At 35.5% G+C, this 22,401-nt stretch overlaps 2 protein-coding genes across 2 annotated transcripts in view; one reads left to right on the top strand and one right to left on the bottom strand.

Annotated features, from left to right (window-relative positions):
- Window positions 1-1,066: 1,066 nt before the first annotated feature.
- On the bottom strand, window positions 1,067-13,729 carry LOC132555663 (THO complex subunit 5 homolog). The gene is made up of 16 exons (XM_060220015.1): window positions 13,607-13,729; window positions 12,326-12,478; window positions 11,575-11,688; window positions 11,234-11,331; window positions 10,869-10,944; window positions 10,406-10,591; window positions 9,987-10,119; window positions 9,483-9,557; window positions 9,074-9,120; window positions 8,194-8,405; window positions 6,968-7,069; window positions 6,275-6,480; window positions 5,381-5,572; window positions 4,157-4,272; window positions 2,136-2,326; window positions 1,067-1,391 (listed from the first exon to the last, which is right to left on the bottom strand). The coding sequence occupies exons 1-16, from the start codon at window positions 13,727-13,729 to the stop codon at window positions 1,328-1,330; spliced, it is 2,088 nt and encodes a 695-aa protein (XP_060075998.1). The 3' UTR covers window positions 1,067-1,327.
- Window positions 13,730-17,739: 4,010 nt separating this feature from the next.
- LOC132555705 (TNF receptor-associated factor 4-like) overlaps window positions 17,740-22,401 on the top strand; it is a 36,326-nt gene continuing 31,664 nt past the window's right edge. Inside the window, exon 1 of the mRNA XM_060220068.1 lies at window positions 17,740-17,882. Coding sequence (XP_060076051.1) covers window positions 17,740-17,882 — 143 coding nt within the window. The remainder of the gene's footprint in view (window positions 17,883-22,401) is intronic.

Genomic DNA, 22,401 nt, shown 5'->3' with positions numbered 1-22,401 from the left:
AGAATTCTTGCGTCTTTTAATGTTCCTTCCCAAACACCCCTTTCAACAGTACATTATCAGAGATAAAATAAGGATCTATGATTAACAAAGAGGTCTTGCCATCCCCAGCACTTCATCCTAATATGCAATAAGTCCAATGTCGTGGTTATTCATCAGTCATTAAAGAATTTTAACACATTTGACCCTGTGACATTGAGAGTGTGTCAAGGTCAGTCATTTGAATAAACTCACCATACCTTCATCCCAGAATTATTACAAGCTCAATATCATGACCCTGGGATCTTGGTCATTAACTAGAAATCATTTCAGAATTTTAACACATTTGACCCCTGTGAAATGGGTCAATGTCATCCATCTGTACAAAGATGGTCCATCCCAGCATGCCCTTTGAGTAGGTGTGACATTAATACAAGAGCCCATTATACCTGGATGTTTCAGCTGCAATGGCAGTATTATTCCAGATAAGCCTTTACCAGTGAGGTAACGCCCTGAATTCAACCAGTAGCATGAGTGTGGCCATCTCTTTGTGTCCAGCAAATACACATGTTTATTGAGTTAAGAACATTTCTGTACTTTGACCTCTTTACTAGTCTCCAAGACCAGGGTAATCATCTTTTCATATCTAACATTGTATATCTGGTTCTGATGGTAAGGATCTCCATAATTTTCAATGTCTAATAAGAGAGGGTCAGATCTAAGGGTCAAGACATGTAGTTCTCTGTGTATATACTTATTCAAGAATACTAATTTTTAGTGTTAGGTTGGAATCTTTCTATTTTTAGTGTTAGGTTGGAATCTTTCTATTTTTAGTGTTAGGGTGGAATCTTTCTATTTTTAGTGTTAGGTTGGAATCTTTCTATTTTTAGTGTTAGGGTGGAATCTTTCTATTTTTAGTGTTAGGTTGGAATCTTTCTATTTTTAGTGTTAGGTTGGAATCTTTCTATTTTTAGTGTTAGGTTGGAATCTTTCTATTTTTAGTGTTAGGTTGGAATCTTTCACCATGATCCTGTATATATATATATATATATATATATATATATATATATATATAAAACACAACAGTAGATTTGTCACTGTTCATTTTAATAACAGCACTACAATAACTCAGTCTGTGGAAACTGGACACAGATGTAACAGATGTCAATCAAACAAGTCTCTTCTTACATTTGTAAAACAATTTATCCAAAAATCTGTCATTCTTAAAAATGTGTATTCCTCACAGTGATCCATTTCCACAGGTGTAATATACTGTAGAACAGTGTTAGGATGGAGGCAGCCATCCCTGTTCTGGCCTTTACATCAAATTATGCTTATGTGTCTTTCTGGTTCAACGATGAGTAAATATTCCGACCTCTGGACAGAACATGTAGGGCTTGGTACGATTTGGTCCCCTGAAATACACAAATGGCTAAAGCATAAGAGATACATACAAAACTGCACCAAAACATTTTTACTGACACTTTGATCAAACAGTTTACAACTTGGTCAGTTTTACCTAAAAACATTCGGGACTTTGATACCATAGATAATATGATACCTCATGATACAGATACATGTAGTAACCTTGTGTAGCATTTTTTACTTTGATATATAATGTAGTCCTCAATGTATAGTCTTAGATACCGCCATGAGATCCTCAAAGTGTACATAGCTAGTTAACATGATGAATATTTCCCCCTTGGATATCTCTACCTCCACTTGTAACTACCTTGTTACCATCACTAGAACCTCAGTGTGTATAATCTGTATGTATCTTATGTGTTACCATGGTGATTATCTCCCCCTTGGATATCTCCAACAGACCCTTAGTGTGTATGTAACTTGTTACCATGGTGATTATCTCCCCATTGGATATCTCCAACAGACTCTCAGTGTGTATCTAACTTGTTACCATGGTGATGATTATCTCCCCCTTGGATATCTCCAACAGACCCTTAGTGTATGTAACTTGTTACCATGGTGAGTATCTCCCCATTGGATATCTCCAACAGACCCTTAGTGTTTATCTTACTTGTTACCATGGTGATTATCTCCCTGTTGGATATCTCCAACAGACCCTTAGTGTTTATCTTACTTGTTACCATGGTGATTATCACCCCTAGGATATCTCCAACAGGCCCTCAGAGTGTACCTACCTTGTTACCCTGGTGAACACTTTTTCTTTAGATATCTCCATTGGACCCTCACTTTCCATGTTTTGAGCCTCCGTCTCCAGGTAGATATCAAAACACATCATTAAACGTTGCATTTGATTGGATAAGATTTGGTCATGTGATTTTTCTTTCATCAGTTCCTGGTAATGCAGATTGACCTCTTCCTCCATTGCCTGAAATGTGAAAGGATTAAAGCTTTGAAGCTTTGATTATGTAAATAACTGAAGAATCCACAATAAACATGTACAACTGACCTTTTTTTAAATCTCATTACATGATCTATATATCTCCTTCCTGTATATGGCAGTCATTATCACCTGTATATCATCTACCTGTATATGACAGTCATTATCACCTATATATCACCTACCTGTATATTGCAGTCATTATCACCTATATATCACCTACCTGTGTAAAGCAGTTGTTATCACCTGTATATCACCTACCTGTATATGACAGTCATTATCACCTATATATCACCTACCTGTATATGAAAGTCATTATCACCTATATATCACCTACCTGTATATGGCAGTCATTATCACCTGTATATCACCTACCTGTATATGGCAGTGTTATCACCTATATATCACCTACCTGTGTAAGGCAGTTGTTATCACCTGTATATCACCTACCTGTATATGGCAGTCATTATCACCTGTATATCATCTACCTGTATATGACAGTCATTATCACCTATATATCAACTACCTGTGTAAGGCAGTTGTTATCACCTGTATATCACCTACCTGTATATGACAGTCATTATCACCTATATATCACCTACCTGTATATGGCAGTCATTATCACCTGTATATCATCTACCTGTATATGACAGTCATTATCACCTATATATCACCTACCTGTATATTGCAGTCATTATCACCTATATATCACCTACCTGTGTAAGGCAGTTGTTATCACCTGTATATCACCTACCTGTATATGACAGTCATTATCACCTATATATCACCTACCTGTATATGAAAGTCATTATCACCTATATATCACCTACCTGTGTAAGGCAGTTGTTATCACCTGTATATCACCTACCTGTATATGACAGTCATTATCACCTATATATCACCTACCTGTATATGAAAGTCATTATCACCTATATATCACCTACCTGTATATGGCAGTCATTATCACCTGTATATCACCTACCTGTATATGGCAGTCATTATCACCTATATATCACCTACCTGTGTAAGGCAGTTGTTATCACCTGTATATCACCTACCTGTATATGGCAGTCATTATCACCTGTATATCATCTACCTGTATATGACAGTCATTATCACCTATATATCAACTACCTGTGTAAGGCAGTTGTTATCACCTGTATATCACCTACCTGTATATGACAGTCATTATCACCTATATATCACCTACCTGTATATGGCAGTCATTATCACCTGTATATCATCTACCTGTATATGACAGTCATTATCACCTATATATCACCTACCTGTATATTGCAGTCATTATCACCTATATATCACCTACCTGTGTAAGGCAGTTGTTATCACCTGTATATCACCTACCTGTATATGACAGTCATTATCACCTATATATCACCTACCTGTATATGAAAGTCATTATCACCTATATATCACCTACCTGTATATGGCAGTCATTATCACCTGTATATCATCTACCTGTATATGACAGTCATTATCACCTATATATCACCTACCTGTATATTGCAGTCATTATCACCTATATATCACCTACCTGTGTAAGGCAGTTGTTATCACCTGTATATCACCTACCTGTATATGACAGTCATTATCACCTATATATCACCTACCTGTATATGAAAGTCATTATCACCTATATATCACCTACCTGTATATGGCAGTCATTATCACCTGTATATCACCTACCTGTATATGGCAGTCATTATCACCTATATATCACCTACCTGTGTAAGGCAGTTGTTATCACCTGTATATCACCTACCTGTATATGGCAGTCATTATCACCTGTATATCACCTACCTGTATATGGCAGTCGTTCAGAGCTGTCCTATCTGTCTGCCAGTGAACATTAACAACAAACCAAGGAACCACTTCAGGATAGTTTGCTGTGAGTACCACCTGAACCGTCATTTTAGCTGGAAAAAATATGGAGTGATTGATAAATTGATACTACAAAATGTCTTATAAAATTATACATAGATAATTACTAATCAAATAGATATTCATCTAACTTTTTGAGTCTTTGCTTTGTAAATGACCAGAAGGAACAAGGACATCAGATTGAAAATACATTCATTTTGGCCAGACATATCTTGGTTGGAAAATGATATCTAACATTTATACATTAGGTACAACTTAAATAATAAACACAAAATGTAGATTTACTCATAGTCATGTCATCCAGAGATCTGAACAGAAATCAGAACATAAATATATATACAGACATGTCCCAGGGAGGTGTGAACACCATCAGGACATGGATATATATACACAGACATGTCCCAGGGAGGTCTGAACACCATCAGGACATGGATGTATATACACACGTCACAAGGAGGTCTGAACGCCATCAGAACATAGATGTATATACAGACATGTCACAGGGAGGTCTGAAAGCCATCAGGACATGGATATATATACACACGTCACAAGGAGGTCTGAACGCCATCAGGACATAGATGTATATACAGACATGTCACAGGGAGGTCTGAAAGCCATCAGGACATGGATGTATACAGACATGTCCCAGGGAGGTCTGAACACCATCAGGACATGGATGTATACAGACATGTCACAGGGAGGTCTGAAAGCCATCAGGACATGGATATATATACAGACATGTCACAGGGAGGTCTGAACGCCATCAGGACATGGACACATAGATAGACAAGTTATACAGTGACCTAAACAGATATTAGGACATGGCATACTGACATCAGGACATATAGACAAACATGCCATAGGAGGATGTTAAAGACACCAGGACATATAGACAGACATCTTAAAGAATTACCTAAATTGACATGAGGATGTAGACATACAGACAGACATATCATAGGGAGACCTGAACAGACATCAGGACATGACATTCATTGTATGCATGAATAGAAAGACAAATGAACCAGGCATGGATAAATCAAAGGAAGGTGATAGATGGATGGTTCAACATGATTAACATAAAGATATAGATTGGCTGGCAAAGACATTGATTAGGTATGACACCAGACAGGTATAAATTCTTACCTGAACACCTCTCAATGACTGCTGTGAAGTACAGGTCAGACTCGCCTGCCAGACCAGCTGTGATGGCAGGGCGAGTATGGGGCAACACACTAAAGTCTTCATAGGTTGATCGTTTCCATGAAACAAGGCGTGCAACAATTTTGGCAGGAAACAAGGGAAGGTAATCCCTACTCACTTGTACAGATCCTCGCTCTGTCATTACAAGTTATAATTTTACTGTTGAAATGGTCAGTATAAGTATCTAACACTACAATGTCTTGTTCTCCACAAAACCATATAACATACCTTATCATGGATTGACTATGCATACAATTTACATACTGCAAATTCATTTATACAGTTTACAAACTAAAGAATCATTTTACAAAAATTCAAAATGACTTTCAAACTTGAGGTTATTAAGAAAAAAAACATCATTAACTTTCAAAAAATCATCTTCCTTGTATCAACACCTAAATCAAAGATCTGTTTTAACTATTAGCAAAATCTTGAGTGCAGACACATAACTGTACCTATCTCTTCCACACGATCAGAATTTAAGACAAACCAGAAAGCTGTTTACATGCTAATTTATGAACAATAAGAGTAGGTATTAAGAGAATCCTGCATATCTTGATATTTTGGATAAAAGTTCAGCAGAAAAGCAGGTCCACAATATGGTAAATATGTCCAGTTTTGATTCTGTTATAATAGTACTTTCATTTTCAAAGAACTGTTACATGTATAAACCCAGGGTTGAGTCACTTTTTAAACTCTTGAACAAATCAAATGGCTGACAGTGTACATAATAGTTCCAAAACACAACTGGAAACCCTGGACTCTGAACATGAAACAATGTATAGAAAAAAACGTTATTTTACATGGATATTAAATATTTTAGTACTTGTCTAATACCTAATGCTGCAAGTTGTTGTAAAAGGGATGTCCGAGACCGGATCCTGCGGCGAAGAAGTTTCACTGTCTGTTGCATATGAGCTGAAGAAATGGAGCTCTGAGCCTTTAGGGGACTGTCATGGTCGAGGAACTGTAGACCACCCAGCCATTGAGCCCAAAGGAATGGTCTACCAAGCTCAGGAATGTAGTGAGCAAAGTCTCTTAATCTGTTTAAATAAAATATACCACTCGGTTAATAGAAAACACCACTTGGTCAACAGAATGCAATAAAATGTAAAATGAAACTGCTCAATGATTGTGACTTAATTGATGTAAAATGACAAGTTGTAAAGCTTCAAGATGGTTGATACCTTAATGATTCAACTTAGAAATGTCTAAGATATCTGTAGTCAACTGATTAGGAGCAAAGCTTATCAAGTCACAGATAACAGCTATTTATGTGTTGAGCAGGAAGATTTTATATTGAGAAATTTCATACTGTTCATGAAAACAAATTAGGGATACTAACACCATTACAATATAATCATGTTTCTTGATATTGTCATATATGTAAAATTTTTAATTATAAACTACATCTAGCATAGAAAGAGCTATCCATTTGGCACAAGTTTTTACATGTAAGTTATGCACCTCACTTCAGTGTCATAGCAATTCCAATGACTTGTTAGCGACAAATTCTTTACACTCACTTACCCAAGTCTGCGTAGCTCATACTGATTGGCTGGATTAGGTGTTGTGTTTCCGTGGTCACCTGGGTAGATATCATTAAGGACTGACTCTGCTGAGAGTAGGTCACTGTTACATTAACAAAAGTCGGTCTCAGATATTAATGGAATGAAGTTACCATGATATTAACAGAACAAAGCAGGTGTAAAATGGATAGAAGTCACTATGATACAATCAAAAATTGATATTAAAAGGGTTAGATGAATGAAGTATCAACAGCACAAGTTCATTGTATTAATGACAGAAGTACATCACTTTGATACAGATTGAAGCTACTGTGATGCAACAGAATTTGGATATTAAATTAAGTAACTGTGATATGGATAGAAGTCGTTTTGATATCAACAGAAGTCTGTGATATTAACAGAATTAGATCACATATGATACAAAGTAAACATTGTTATGATGTAGACTCAAGCACTCAATAGGGAGTAGATATAGTGTGTTATCATTTCTTCTTACTAGTTAAAATGTCTAAATTATCATAAAGCAATCACAGGTGTTGGATGTTCTGTTGACCTTCACCTAACCTTAGTTTGACAGAAAGAGAAACAAACACATGTTCTGATGACTTTCACCTAACCATAGTTTGACAGAAAGAGAAACAAACACATTTTAGAACATGAATGGTATAAGTGTACATCAATGTTGTTCACTTACCAAAGAAAAGGCTTATCTTGTCAGTCATATGTAAAGGATGAGTGCGAGCAGATAAAGGAGGAGGGGAGATAACTTGTTTGCATGACAAATCAAATCTTCACATTGTGCTTCATGAGCAGGGAAGCTTATTGCATTTAATTTGACTAGTAAATCTTGAACAATAAAGTAATATTTGTAATCAATAATTTGAAAACTATTTGAAATAAAACCCAAGAAATCATGTTTTAAAATTCTCTTCCAACAGGTGTTGGTTTGGTTTCATTTGCATTTTGAAGTGGATTTTCATCAAATGATATAATGTATGTATTAATGAGAAAGTGTGTTCCAGTTTTTATTTTCAGCAAGCACTGAGGATCCATACTTACTAATCAAAATCTGAGATTAAACAAACTGAATTATAGGATCATGACAAGATAACAGAAAAATACAAATCTTAAAACATCTTCTGTATATCTATAAAAAGTGAACTAAAAGTAATCATACATAAAGCTGAGAGTAAAAAGGACCAATATAAGACATAGAGTGTAGCCTACCCTCCACTGATGGATGAGGTGACATTGTCAGGGCCAGGCTGAAATTTTGTTTCAACAGTGATGATTTCTAAAGACATCTGGTAGTGAAATTTAAGGTAAAGACAGCCTCCATCCCGGCAACTGATTTCCATGACAACAGCAAGAGGATGACGCTGCAAGGCACGTGCTTTTCTGTCTGATACACGGCTGTCACTTGTTTTCCTGCGGCGTTTCTGTAAAGGTAAATAAATAAACATACAAATACTATATGTGTATGAAGAATTGTGTATTCATCACGTTTTTCTGTACAATTAGGATCTGGCATTTTAATACTGCTTATATGTTGGGTTTTCATACACATATCTTGATATGTAAAATTACGAAATGAGTCCCAGGAATTTTTCATTTCAGTGACCCTTCGTGATGAGTTTCCTGAATCACATCTCAAATAGAAACAAATTTAAAATCCTTTTGTTGGCATGATCAATCAGATGAACTTTTACTCTGTCTGAATGGTCTACATTGTTGTTGCAATGCAAACTGTGACCTCAGGTCAATATCTGAACCCGGCATTAAAAAAGGTTATATTGTGTCTTTTATTATGCAAAATGAAATTACACTGGTAAATTGAAAAGTCAATAACAAGTGATGACTTGCTTACATACAGCAGTGTTGGAGTGTTAAAATAGGATTCACAATCTGTGTATATTTACTATATTATATAGGTTTTATTAGTTAGTACTCCTGAAGAATTTTCCATATCACAGAATGTGATCATTTGTTTACCCTAGCAGTAAATAAGCAATACAGAATTGTGTCTTATATCACAAACAAGAAAATCTAAATCTGAAGAAGTAGGCTACATATTGTTGAGTTTCCACATGTTTATGTATTTACTTACAGATGAAGGTTTATCCTGTTCCTCCTGATCACTGTCACTGTCGTCATCTGTAGATAAATAAACAAGGCATGTCAGGATATGTCAAAAATGGAAAAATAAAAAAAATCGTAAATTTAACCAATACATTGTAAAATATAAGCCATGATAGTACTGTGATTCTCTGTGTGTTTGAGTACTGTATTACTGAAAAGTAGGAACAAATTGTACCATGTTCAAAAGAAGGTTTATTAAATTGCTGTTTCATGCCAAATAAACTGGGGACAGAAAGAACATAATCATATACACTGAGTCTAGTTACACAGGATTTTATGAGGTCACATATCTTAAACATTATAACAACATAACTTTCAATACCAATCTAAATACATTAGGCAACCCTAATTGTGACTAAGGCGATATAAAATCTTACCAATCTCAGTAACTGAGCTCTTTATGGACTTGGCTGCTTGTAAATCCCCCTCAATCCTGACCTCCAAGTGTTTGTCTGTAACAAGCATATACAATGTAGCAGACATCATACTACATCCATAACATTCATTTCATAATATTATGGCAATGACCTTGACCCAAAATGATGCCTCTAAATTGTGAAGGATTTCTAGTCAGTATTTACTTTGATAACTATCTCACCAAAGTTCTATTAATGGCCAACTTAAATTCAAGCACATTTTTTTTTAAGTTTTTGTGCACTGACTTCAAATTAAAGCTATTTTTAGTAATCCATGAGAACAGTTGACATACTTATTACAACTAAATCTAAAAGCTACCAAACCAGACTAAACAAATATTTAGTGAATATTGCAAAAATCTATCAAAAATATTTGATCGTTAAAATTCTATATAAACAAAATGAAATGCATGTACATATTATTTTAAATCTGGTAGTCCCATTAAATCACAAAAATCTACATACCACAAGCCTGTTTGTAGGCACTGGACTGCATATATAGGACATACAGAGGGTGTGGTAGGTGACATGCAGTCTGATGCTGCTCACGAATCTGGTCAAAAGGCATTCCAAGGTACTCCTGTACAGGCTTAGTGGACTACAATAAACACACAAGGAGATTACAAAAATCCTACCAGGTGTGGTTTACATAAGTTATGCTTTCATTATGTCCTCGAATTTGTTTTAAGGTTTGGTCACATGACCGTATATAAGTTTCTGCCTATAATATAGTATCAGGTTTTGGCTTCAGATAATGTTTTACCTGTGATGCTGCATTGTTTTGGTAATATATAATAATCATGTAATATTGTGTTGATGTTAAGCTGTGTATAATATTTTACTTGTAATACTGTGTAGAGTTTAGACTGTAGATAATGTTCTACCTGCAAAATTGTGTTCAGTTTTGGTTGTAGATTTTCCAAATATTCTTGCTTTGTTTTTATTTCCTGTTCCAGCTTCTCTTTGTTGTCCTTGGCCTCCTTCAGCTTCATGTCGAGACGCTTCCTCTGTTCCAGCTCCCAGTCTAGGCGGGCTAGAGTCCTCTGATGGCTGTCAGATTGTGTCACTTCCTGGAGACATATCATAATATAATCACCCTTTTTAGTATCAGGACTTCATTTAGTTAACTGATCTGATATGTTAGGTAATAAAACTCTCATAAACATCTATGCATAATCATTTTGTGTGCAATTTTCACATCAGTGCATGTAATCAAAGGGAGACAACCCTGGCATACTATACAAACATCAACACAACAGAAACAGTGTCAAGCACGCCATATGACTTTACAGGCAGGCATGTACAATGTAACTTAACAGATATATTTTTGGATGCTGTATTACCTACCTGACGGGATATCTCTTCTGGTGCTTCCTGATAGAACTTGTCAATTGACACAAGTTCTATTTCCTCATCTTTAGATCTGAAATCAAGCAAGGTATTTATATTACCACATATTAATGGTTCACAGAAGTTTCTTTCAAATGAAAGTATCAACATTAAATCGTATTGATATTCAATACAAATTTTCTTTTTCATCCTAGACAGCTCAAGATTTTATTATACCTTAGAAAGTCAATAATGGTGCACATATTCCACACAATTCTCTTTCACACTTCAGACAGTTCATAGAATTATTCATTCTCAAGACAGCCTCAGTTATTTAAGATGGATTATTTACATGCAAAGATAGCTTTTAACAAACGTCTTACTTGAATTCTAGACATCGTGTGATCTCTTTCTCAAGGTGCATGGTCTCATAAAGGAGGTTTTGCAGCTGTAGATGATACTGGTCAATCCTCTGCTTGGCCTAGAAAAACATCTCCATCAATACAGGGTGTTCTAAGACGTAAATATCAGACAATACAAAAGTGTACATAACATCCTTGAATAACAAGCTCTGGATTGACAAATACATTTGGTGAATTGGGGGATTTACATACTCTTGGAAAGTAACACACACATTTAGAGAATGTATGTATTGACAAACATATTTGGAGAATGTGGGATAGAGATAGGAATATACATTAAGGATTGTGAGAACTACATTTACCTCACTTGTTGCATCTCGTACTTTCTTACATCGCACATGAGCCAGGCGGTTCAGTTTTTTCAAGACAACAAACTGAAGAAGTGCATTAATCTTCTTTTCTTCAATTTCTTCAGACTGCAGTAATAAAGAGGAGAAAATAAAGTGAAAATCAAGAATCATTAATCAAACTATGTATATCATAGATACACAGATATTTTATGATATCCCAAAAACATGAAGAAATTGACTTTTTTTGTCAAAAATTACCTTTTTACAACTTATCTGTATTCCAACTTTGCAAATATCATATTAATGATCATGTGACAGGCTGATAACTGGAAGTGGGAAATTTTGTGATATTTTGCTGATTGATTCAACCCAAATGTGCAAGATTCATGATTCAATTCTACACAATGACAAAAGTAAACCCAAATATACAAATAATTATACCTCTACAGAGACAAATCAATCAAGCGTGATCAAACTCAAAATCTTTAATTTTTGATGGCATGCGATATATTTAAATGATACTGATTCTAGACAATTGTAATTCATAATCAGTCTAAACATATATCCCAAGCTGAATCTGATCATCACCTGAGAAACCTAAGGGTTTAGCTTGATCTAGATTAGATTGACTAACTGAGAATAATTGCTTATGAATAACCATGGCAAACTTAAAAGGTGACTGCAAGATTCTTCATTAGTTACAGCAGAACAATTGTTGAAGTACTTATTAATGCCATCATGTCTGTTTGTATTCAGAACTTACACAGTCTTTGCCTTTTTTCTCCTTGAGTTTCTTTATGTCGGCCATTGCAGTTCTAATTTCTTCAGATGTTTTGCGGAACGTTGCAAGGTCATTCAAGGGGTCGCGATTATCAACCTCCTCCTCCTCTGCATAGAAAAGGCTGCTTTTACTTTCCTACATGAAAATAACAAAAGAAACATTTCATTCATAGAAAAACATATATGCAGAACTTTTGGCATAACATGTATGATTTTTTTTCCAGGTATGAAATAACAACAAGATGACTCATTTTAGATGATATCATTAAGATATACACTCAGATGAACCAAGCATAATACTAAAAATGCACAGTGCTTTTACCAGTGGAGCATCTGAAGGAGGAAGTCTGTTCGCTTTTCTGATGGTTTCTGGATTTTTTATTCTCAATCAACTTTCTTTTCTATAAGGAAAAGAATCAGTGTTTTCAAAGTGATATGGCTGTTTTCTATATGGACTACATCAACACATCATGTTGCCATGAATTAATTGTCATTAACTGAATTGTCTATGGCATCATAGATCACTAAGTATCACTATGAATGGACTGTTATGGTCTTCCATTTGTACAACTCTGAGTCTGATACATTGACACATCCAAAGTTCAACCGTCTATAACCATGTATATAAAACATTTACAGAAATCTGGGTTTCATTCCAATTGGAGCATAGGGGCAAGTCACTATTATAAGGCTTTTAAGAGCTTGAAGTGCCCTACCTTCTACTCATAACCTGTATAGGTCAGACAACCCGAGTGTGTTAAAAGCCTTACGACAGTGACATGGCCCTATATGAGCAGGTTGTGTTCAACCCTGCATATCATGGGTAATAGTCCTCCTGCATTAATAGCCATGGAATAGTTACTGCTTTGAGTAATCAGTTAGTACTCAAATCATAGGCACCTGTATCTGGAGCGTAAACAACACAAGAAAAACTTCAGTCCACTATAGCATGATGTATAATATACTGGATTTTACCTTCCAGGTACAAGTGCCTGTGTTCAAAGTCAAATGCAGAGTCATTTTGAAATAGATACACATTCTTTTTTAATGTTTTCAACGAAGAAATCCCTGTCAAACACCAATATGATTTCTGGAGGCCCCTGGAGATAAAGCAGAACAGGAGAAAAATCCTCTCCACAGATCTCTGGCCCCGCGTTATAGTACTGGTGTTCAATAATAGGCCTATTTAGATCTGTACTGTAGGTATTGTGCGATCAAGTCGCTACTTAAAACAGTGAATGGCGATCTATAGCAAATGTCATACCTTGACAGAAACATCACTTTTTATTCTCTTGCTGTCTCCTACCGCTGTAACCGATGTGGTTTCTTTCCTTATGGTTCTTTTCCTTTTAATCTCAGTTTTAACCGGTTCGTCTTTGCTGGCCATGGCGCCGGAAGATGCTGAAAGTTATTACAGTTCTCATAAACGCTTAAATGAAGTAGATCGTTGTAAGCGTTTAGATGATGTTGACTAGCTAAAAGAGAAAACACGCACACACAATTAAAAGAAAAAGACAAAAACGAAAGAAAGGGGATGCCAAGAATATCTAACCTTAATTTATGTTTTTTTATTCAATCACAAATACAAAACTGGCGGCATTGTCTTCCCTGATATGATAATTATCCAAGTCCGTAGGAGCTGTTTTAGTTTTTAGCGGAATTGTTTGCGAGTTATTCCCCGTTAATTACAATTTATCACTTATGACGCTGTTATCCGTTAGATTGTCTATACAGCCGAGCCTTCAATTTCGCTTAACATTCAAAAAAAGTTTGATGGACTTGACAATGACTATAATAGAGAATATATAAGAATATACTGTATTATTAGTATATAAAGTCAGGTGCAATTACAACAGGTGATTCATATCACTGTACATGACGTGTTGTTAATATTCGGACATTGTAATACAACTGACAAAGGAAGACAATTCTTCACTATATATATAAAAGCATAGATTATATCATACGTCCTTCTTTAAGTAAATTGAAAAATAGCTACTGTTTACTTTACACAACAAATAACCATAGTGCAAGGTACATACCTTAATTTCCAGTATATATATTCTGTATATATGACAAACATTTGAATGTTTGGGATTCACCGCATCACTGTCCAGTCCCCAATGAACTTCCCATGCAAATGAATGACCATCCAGTTTTTGGTTCGAATGAATGACTATACTAAAATAGTGTGTGACGATTCGGTAAAACTCGCCATCTTGAAATGTCCCCTCCAGACCATCAACAGCGCTCTTTATTCTGTCCGATACCAAAATCTTCGCCAGCAACCTACATGTTGCCTTTTTAAGAGAAATACAGGAAAGTTTACAAACTGTTTGAAGTATCTAATAGCTAAGGCTGCATGACAACCAGTTAATTCGCGGCATAACTCAATTGGTGTATACAATACAGTTGTACATATAATCAACGAAGTTCGTTGTCTCCATCAAGTAGCCATTAAACAGTTCCAAAAATTGACAATTTCTTGAATTCAATTGGTCATAACTGAAGAGAAAGCGGGGTCATAAACATATCTGTCTAAAACTTTTGTAAAGAATTCATTCGAACGTTTTTCGGAGAAATGTGACTATGAACATATAGGTATTGTGAAAAATAATGAACTTGATACAAAGTGCCGCTCATGAAAAGACGACAACAGATGAAGTTTTGTTGTATTTCATAGTCTATACCATTGTCATATAAAATAAAATTGTATTTCAGCGAAACACTATGTGACATCGCTATAATGATGACACTAGGTGACATCGCTATAATGAAGACTTTAGGTGAAATCGCTGTAATGATGACACTAGGTGACATCGCTATAATGATAATGATGACACTAGGTGACATCGCTATAATGATGACACTAGGTGACATCGCTATAATGATGACACTAGGTGACATCGCTATAATGATGACACTAGGTGACATCGCTATAATGATGACACTAGGTGACATCGCTATAATGATGACACTAGGTGACATCGCTATAATGATGACACTAGGTGACTTCACTATAATGATGACACTAGGTGACATCGCTCTAATGATGACACTAGGTGACATCGCTATAATGATGACACTAGGTGACATAGTTATAATGATGACACTAGGTGACATCACTATAATGATGACACTAGGTGACATCACTATAATGATGCCACTAGGTGACTTCACTATAATGATGACTCTAGGTGACATAGTTATAATGATGACACTAGGTGACATCGCTCTAATGATGACACTAGGTGACATCACTATAATGAAGACACTAGGTGAAATCGCTATAATGATGCTACTAGGTGACTTCACTATAATGATGACACTAGGTGACATAGTTATAATGATGACACTAGGTGACATCGCTATAATGACGACACTATGTGACATCGCTATAATGACGACACTAGGTGACATCGCTCTAATGACGACACTAGGTGACATCGCTATAATGATGACACTAGGTGACATCGCTATAATGACGACACTAGGTGACATCGCTCTAATAACGACACTAGGTGACATCGCTATAATGATGACACTAGGTGGCATTGCTTTAATGAACTACACTATGTTGCATCGCTATAATGATTACACAAGATGACATCACTGTATGGGTTACAATATGTGACATCACTATAATGATTACACAAGGGGGTGTAATTAAAATGATTACACTGAGTGATATCGCAAGTTCATTCAGATAATTATAATTACGATATCGCATATATGAAAGTAAAATGGCGCCCAATAAAGAGACACTGGAGTCGATATTGACTAAAGTATTTTATATTCCTATATAGGTCCCTTGTCCTGTGCCCCTTTATGAGTCACGGGAAGAAACGGAAGTTTTCAATCTTAATTAAGGTAACACGTGAGATCTACGTAGGCCTATATACTTAAAAAGATATATTCAGGTAATGTTAAAAAAGTTGTAATCGTTTACAGTATAACGGAATTTCGGTTTCATTTCAAGGAAGTTTTTTTTTACTAAGACATGAAGAGCTTCTGTGGGTGACGTCTAGAATAGGCCGTCACGCATAGTAACTGTTTATTATAAAGGGTAAGAAAAGATGACCTATAAAAATGACTACCAGTTTAACTCAATTTCTCTTATCTTCGTATCTCGTTACACAAAGATAATTGAAAAATCGTATTTCAATTACATTGACGGAACAATAACACTAACAGCGATATGGCCGGAAAGTGCAATAAAGGCTCGATATCAAGGAAAATGGCGACAAATAGATCATCGAAACATTTTATTGTCGTAATTATCAGCAACAGGATTGGGTACAATTTATTAAAACATAATTGAAGCCCTTTCCCAATACAATTTCATGGACGTCAATGTAATGCCGGAGTTGAACAAATGATTTCAATCATGAATTTGATATGACTTGGCATTTAGGAAAGTGACATTACAAATAAATTGAACGATTTTAACTTAATACTGTGGAATATAGTAGATTATATCATGACATTTCTCATAATGGTGAGAAAATCAATGAACAGTTCCACTTCAACTCTACAATTTGCCCCTTTGCGATTAGCATGCGAATTTCGACATTTTCGTTACACATTCTTCCAAAGTGTTACCAAAGCGATGAATTGAGTGCTATTCCACGTGTCAATATTTAGTAGGAAGTTTTAAAAATAAGACGAAGTCATGCAAATACAACTTGTCGAAAACAATTCTAATAGGAAAACTATAAGTTCCATAACTATGTTATGTAAGAGACTTTAATTCACAGAACTGATTACCGGTTGAAGACGAGTATGGTGCATGGTATCTGACATTTCGTTAAAAAGGGGGACCTTCAAATCGTAAAGGCGAAAAGCCGCCAAAAATGAACGAAGTTAACAAAAAATTACCAAAGCAAAATGTGAATGAAAAGACGTCAACCAGTTTTAAATTTCCATTATTTGGTCTGCTCGTTTGACGTTTTTTTCGCGGGGATCAAAGCGATAAGACGAAATGTCAATCAGTAGTCAAGACTTCATAAACGCGCAACCCAAGGCTATGATCATTTTTGTACTTCATACTCACAGCGAGTGAAATTCAATCCCACAATAATAGTAAAATTACCAGTAATTAAATGGTGCATCAGAAGAGCCTAAAGAATAAAGACCGTTTTTATTTTGATATGTATCTATTAATCTAGTCCGTGGTGATTTTCTGTGCCGTACATGGATAATGTTAGGTAAAACAGGCAATGTGACGCGTGCCACATGACCCGGAAACAATTATAAGTATATCATCTGTTCCACGAGCAGCGCGAGGTAAACAGGCGCACATGGTTGGAGCTAGCAGACGGCCCACCGACCGTCGTTGTACGTGGTCCCGTACGTACACAGGCGCATGTAGTAGGTAAATATCTATAGTGGTGGACAATGCCGGGCTACACCTGGTCATTTGTGGACCGTCCCAGAAGAAAGTGTATTTGTCCCCTTTGTCGTCTGCCGATGAGGGAGGCTGTCAGAGTGTCCTCGTGTGGCCACACCTTCTGTGACGTTTGTCTGCAGGAGTTCCTCAGGTAAGTCACACCTGGTACATACTCTACCTACATATACATACACCGACCAGTGTTATCCTATTAGTATATAACATCATTTAACAGAGTTGGGTAGGCCTACTGCTTAATGATTCTGATGTTATAAATGTAAGGAGAATAAAATTTAGGCCTATTAAAACAATATGTTTATTAAATTTCTTAGAACATAGTTTAAAAAGTCAATGAAAATAGAAACATAAACAATCATATCTTAAAAAAATATATCCGTTAGGGTTATAGGAGGCTGATAGACTTTAACAGTGCTTCCCCGAGAACTGCAACAATAAGTTTAGGGGATAGGAACCAGTGAGATTGGCTGGTAAATACAGAAAACATATTTATGTATCAGGATGTCCTCCTGATACTGTCGGTATCATATAGCTATCATGACATCTGAATTCATAGCCTGTATTTGGGTACAGACATAATGTATAAAGTAACCTGGGATATTTATGACCCAGTATATATGTACTGAAAGTGATGCCAGCATGTGATAGTTGTGAGATACCATATATGTCCCAACCAGAACTAGTGATACCATGTAATGCCTCTATGGTACCTAGATGTCTCTGGTACCTGTAAAATACCTGTATCATACTAGGGTGTATTTATTGTTGCCATTGCTGCTGGCCTGCAATGCTGAGTGTATTGATATTTGTAAAATACCATCTGTATCTATGGCGATAGCTGTAAAATACCAGTATCTATAGTGAAATCTGTACTATACTTGTATCTAATGATATCTGTATAATACCTGTCATATTTGGGATATATCTAAAGTGATATCTGTACAAATTACAATACCTGTAATCAGGCCTGGGATACCTGTCATTGCTATGGTGATACCTGTAACATTTTTGTGGTTAGATAACCCCTTAGTAAGCTACTCAGGTGTTATTGTGTTATTGATTGGGCAAGACTTTTCTAAGCCTTTATCATGTTATGTGTTGTGTAATCTTTTACAGGTGTACAATTACTGTATACTGTTCCAGATATTTACATAGTCATATACAGAATCTACCTAGTTATTATATTGACACTGGAATTTTGTATTCCTATCATGAGGATAAAATACTTCTTTCACCTCAGGGAAGGTAATATTTTGTTTGCACAGTGATAGGTAAATATACAGGATGACTTCAACACTTGGACAGAAGGACATCTTTCCCTAGGGTACAAATATAGCTCTGTTGTAATTCCCTAGTGTGAAATGTATGTTAAAGTGACACACGTTATGTTGACCTTGTTGGTGATTTACAGACCTAAAACAGCTCTCTGTATCTAACACACTTACATATTATTATAGAATCAATTAGGCTATTTACTTTGGTTTGTTTGAATAGGGAATGTATTTGACTGCTTTTACCTGTGATAAGGTATAATATCAGTAGTTGTTAATGATGTGCTTTTCCTTCTGTAATTACCTGAGCTATCAGGTATATCATAATGATTGTCATTACCTGATTTTGTGGTATATGGGCTACTGTATCAGCTAACTATAGTCATCACGTTATCATACATTTTAGTGAAGAAAAGAGACTGCTGACCCTTTTCATGAAAGTTGTTTCCATGGTTACGAATGTTATCCTTAAATGAAATTATTACAGTAATGAGGCCCAGCTCATTACAACTACATGGTTGCTCTGGCCATCTGCCTACAAGAAGCTGTGAGATTTGGGGGGTCTGATATAAGGAAGTGGTATGTTTTCCATCAGTTAAGATAATAAGGAACTTCCTGTTTGCCCAATTAGATATTGGTAAAGTGCCTCATTGTTTATAAAAAATACATTTTGTTGTACTAAGATGTAGACTTCAATTCTGTTCACATCAATATCAGTGTTTATGTTTGGACATTTTATTTCTGTTTCTCATTTTCTACATAGATATACTCGTAACCTATTGTAAAATGACTGTGATCATGCAAGTTGGATACATAGACATAATTAAAAATGTCAGTCAGATGTGAACCTTATTACAAGAAACCTGATACCAATTTTAGTTTTTTGATATTTACATATTTAAATATCGGTATCATTTTTGATTCCTTTAATACAAAACGGGAGTACTCAGTGAATTATGATTTGAATGAGATGAAAGTTAAATTGCAAGTCCTGAAGTATATGGGTGGTGTTATCACCCAGACTTAAAATAACCCAGTGCCATTCGTTTGCAGATCTGAGGTCACATAACTTTACTGATTTCTACAGTGTTGTTATGAATGAGCGACATGACAGATAAACAGATCAATAATGAATCTTTCATCTCTCAGGTTTCTAATTCAGTTTGTCATTCCCACAAATTATTTTATATACCATATGTTCATTAAAGTCTGGTTAGATTAGATTATTTGGCATCTATATCAAAAGAAATTAATTTGGAAGATAAAATACTTTTGTATTGATGTAACTTCTATAAAAAAGAAAATTAATTTGGTAGATAGACTATCATACTAGCATACACGTGCACTTGATTTACAAAACTTCCTAATTAAGAAGGTCATAGTGCATTTTCTGCAGTTTTATGCTGTAGTAGTGAACATGGCAGGCACTATGGTACATGGCATACTTCACACAAATTTCTGTATAAATGTAATATATAGGCTAATCGTGGGGTATACCAGGTTTACATTGTTTTCGCTGCATGGAAGTCAGGACACACAACACACTACATCTTGACTATAAACTTTAATAATGTTACAACAGTTGAGAAATGTGATGTCAGGTTAGATTAATCACTCATGCTAGCGGGGATGGAAGCACGGAGGGGTCTTACTGTGGGAGGAAGCCTGAGAGTACAGCCGGGGAGTGGTGGGGGTGGGGAAGCCCAAGTGGTCAATCAGGTGATTTGGAAATCAGATCTCGTACTTCCAGGTGAATTAAGGTGCAACCAACCACTTTGCCCCTTGACCATCTGATGGTACCTGTAAATCGTTAAGGTGACATTTTAGGATAGCTTATAAAGGACAATGAATGAGCATTTGCTCATAGTTTTACTGAATAGCAATATATATGGTGGGCCTATTGTCAGATACATTTTTAATGGGTCAATTAAAAAGTGCAGTGTAGGTTATCTAAAGTGCTGTCTAACTGTCATACAGTAATTTTACTTTGGTTAAACAGGGAGTAACTCATGAAACTGCTGGAAGTCAGAACCAGATATTGTCTAAAATATTGTAGTCATAAAATGCAGCATTGTAAACAGAATCCCCGCCTTCCCCAATCCCCTCCTTGAAAAGGAAAAAAGGACAAAAGCTTTATTATTATCATGCATTCATTTGGTGCTATTATTATTATGAATTAACATTGACTTTTCAAACATTTTTTTGATGTAGATTTAGCATGTGTTGTTGCCATTGAACAGTAAACATATACAACCCAATGTAATTGTTATGTTGCGGAATGTCTGCAATAAACTTGTATGATCCTGTAAGATAATGTGGGGTCTTCCAAAAATTTAATTTAAATTTTTTTTATAATTTCTTGGAGGTCATGACCAAAGAGATTTTGTCAGGTAGACAGATAGTTAGGATTGAAATTTAAATAAGTACTGAAGCTTTCCAGGGGACCAGCAGATCAATTGTATTTTATTTGATATCAGAATTAATCACAGAGAAATAGTGCTGATTCTGCATATCACTTGCCTTAAATAGTGACAGCGGGGGGATAAAGTTGTTATAACTAATACACACAGGTTTGCGTGTTCTACTTCGTACTATAAGCGCAATCATTGTGTGTAAACAAATTGCCACAATACTCATAATATTTAATATTTATATGCATGAGATGATTCTGTGATATAAATTACAAGCAAGTCTATGTGTTTTCTGTGTCCACCCATTCCCCATCCCTAAATTTTATGACCAATTTTGTTAAGTAAAGCTGTTAACTTAAGCTGTGTGTTAACCCTGCACTATTTGATGTGAGAATACACCAACCCCACAAACACATTTGACAGAAGTGTCCTTCACTATGGAATACATAAAAGGTTTAGGATGTGATCTAGTTCTACCCAGTACTTAAAGTTAGTGCCACAGGTAATTGATCATTTATCCGATTCTGTGTTGATGATGTTTTTCCCTACTGGGATGAATCATAAACTTTAAATGGTTAACTATTCAGTTCTTTTTATAGCAGTACTGCATCATCTCTAAAATAACTGATAGAAACCTTTCAGTTTTTTCTAAAGTATTAATTTCCTGTTTCTGTTTGTAAATTGTGATATTTGTGCGAAATGTAAATGTCATGCTACATAATGGTCTAATTTACCTGTGTGATGTGTTGGTAACAATTCATCACGTTTTCTTTTTGGAGATGTTACCTGACCTCCAGGCAATGTAAGTATAGACACAGCATTATAAGGCAGGAAATACATAAACCCCTTTATTTAAATAGAATCTGACGTCAATTAAATTACCTGGTATTTGTTGTAAATAATGGATCTGACTTCATTTTGAGGGTTCTTTGTATTTATTTATTACTTTCATGGACTATTTTCATTGTGT

Source organism: Ylistrum balloti, unplaced genomic scaffold, assembly GCF_031769215.1.
Source record: "Ylistrum balloti isolate Yb309-2 unplaced genomic scaffold, AGI_CSIRO_Ybal_v1 Utg370510, whole genome shotgun sequence".
NCBI lineage: Eukaryota > Metazoa > Mollusca > Bivalvia > Pectinida > Pectinidae > Ylistrum > Ylistrum balloti.
This window is presented reverse-complemented; position numbering and strand designations above follow the sequence as displayed.

Excerpts from the sequence above, each read along its gene's own strand:
- LOC132555663 (XM_060220015.1), bottom strand. The coding sequence starts at position 13,729 with ATGGCCAGCAAAGACGAACCGGTTAAAACTGAGATTAAAAGGAAAAGA. Across the intron at positions 12,479-13,606 it reads AAAGTGATGTTTCTGTCAAG|GAAAGTAAAAGCAGCCTTTT; the intron begins GTATGACATTTG and ends ATTTTCATGTAG. Across the intron at positions 7,070-8,193 it reads ACCTCATCCATCAGTGGAGG|TGACCTACTCTCAGCAGAGT; the intron begins GTAGGCTACACT and ends TTAATGTAACAG.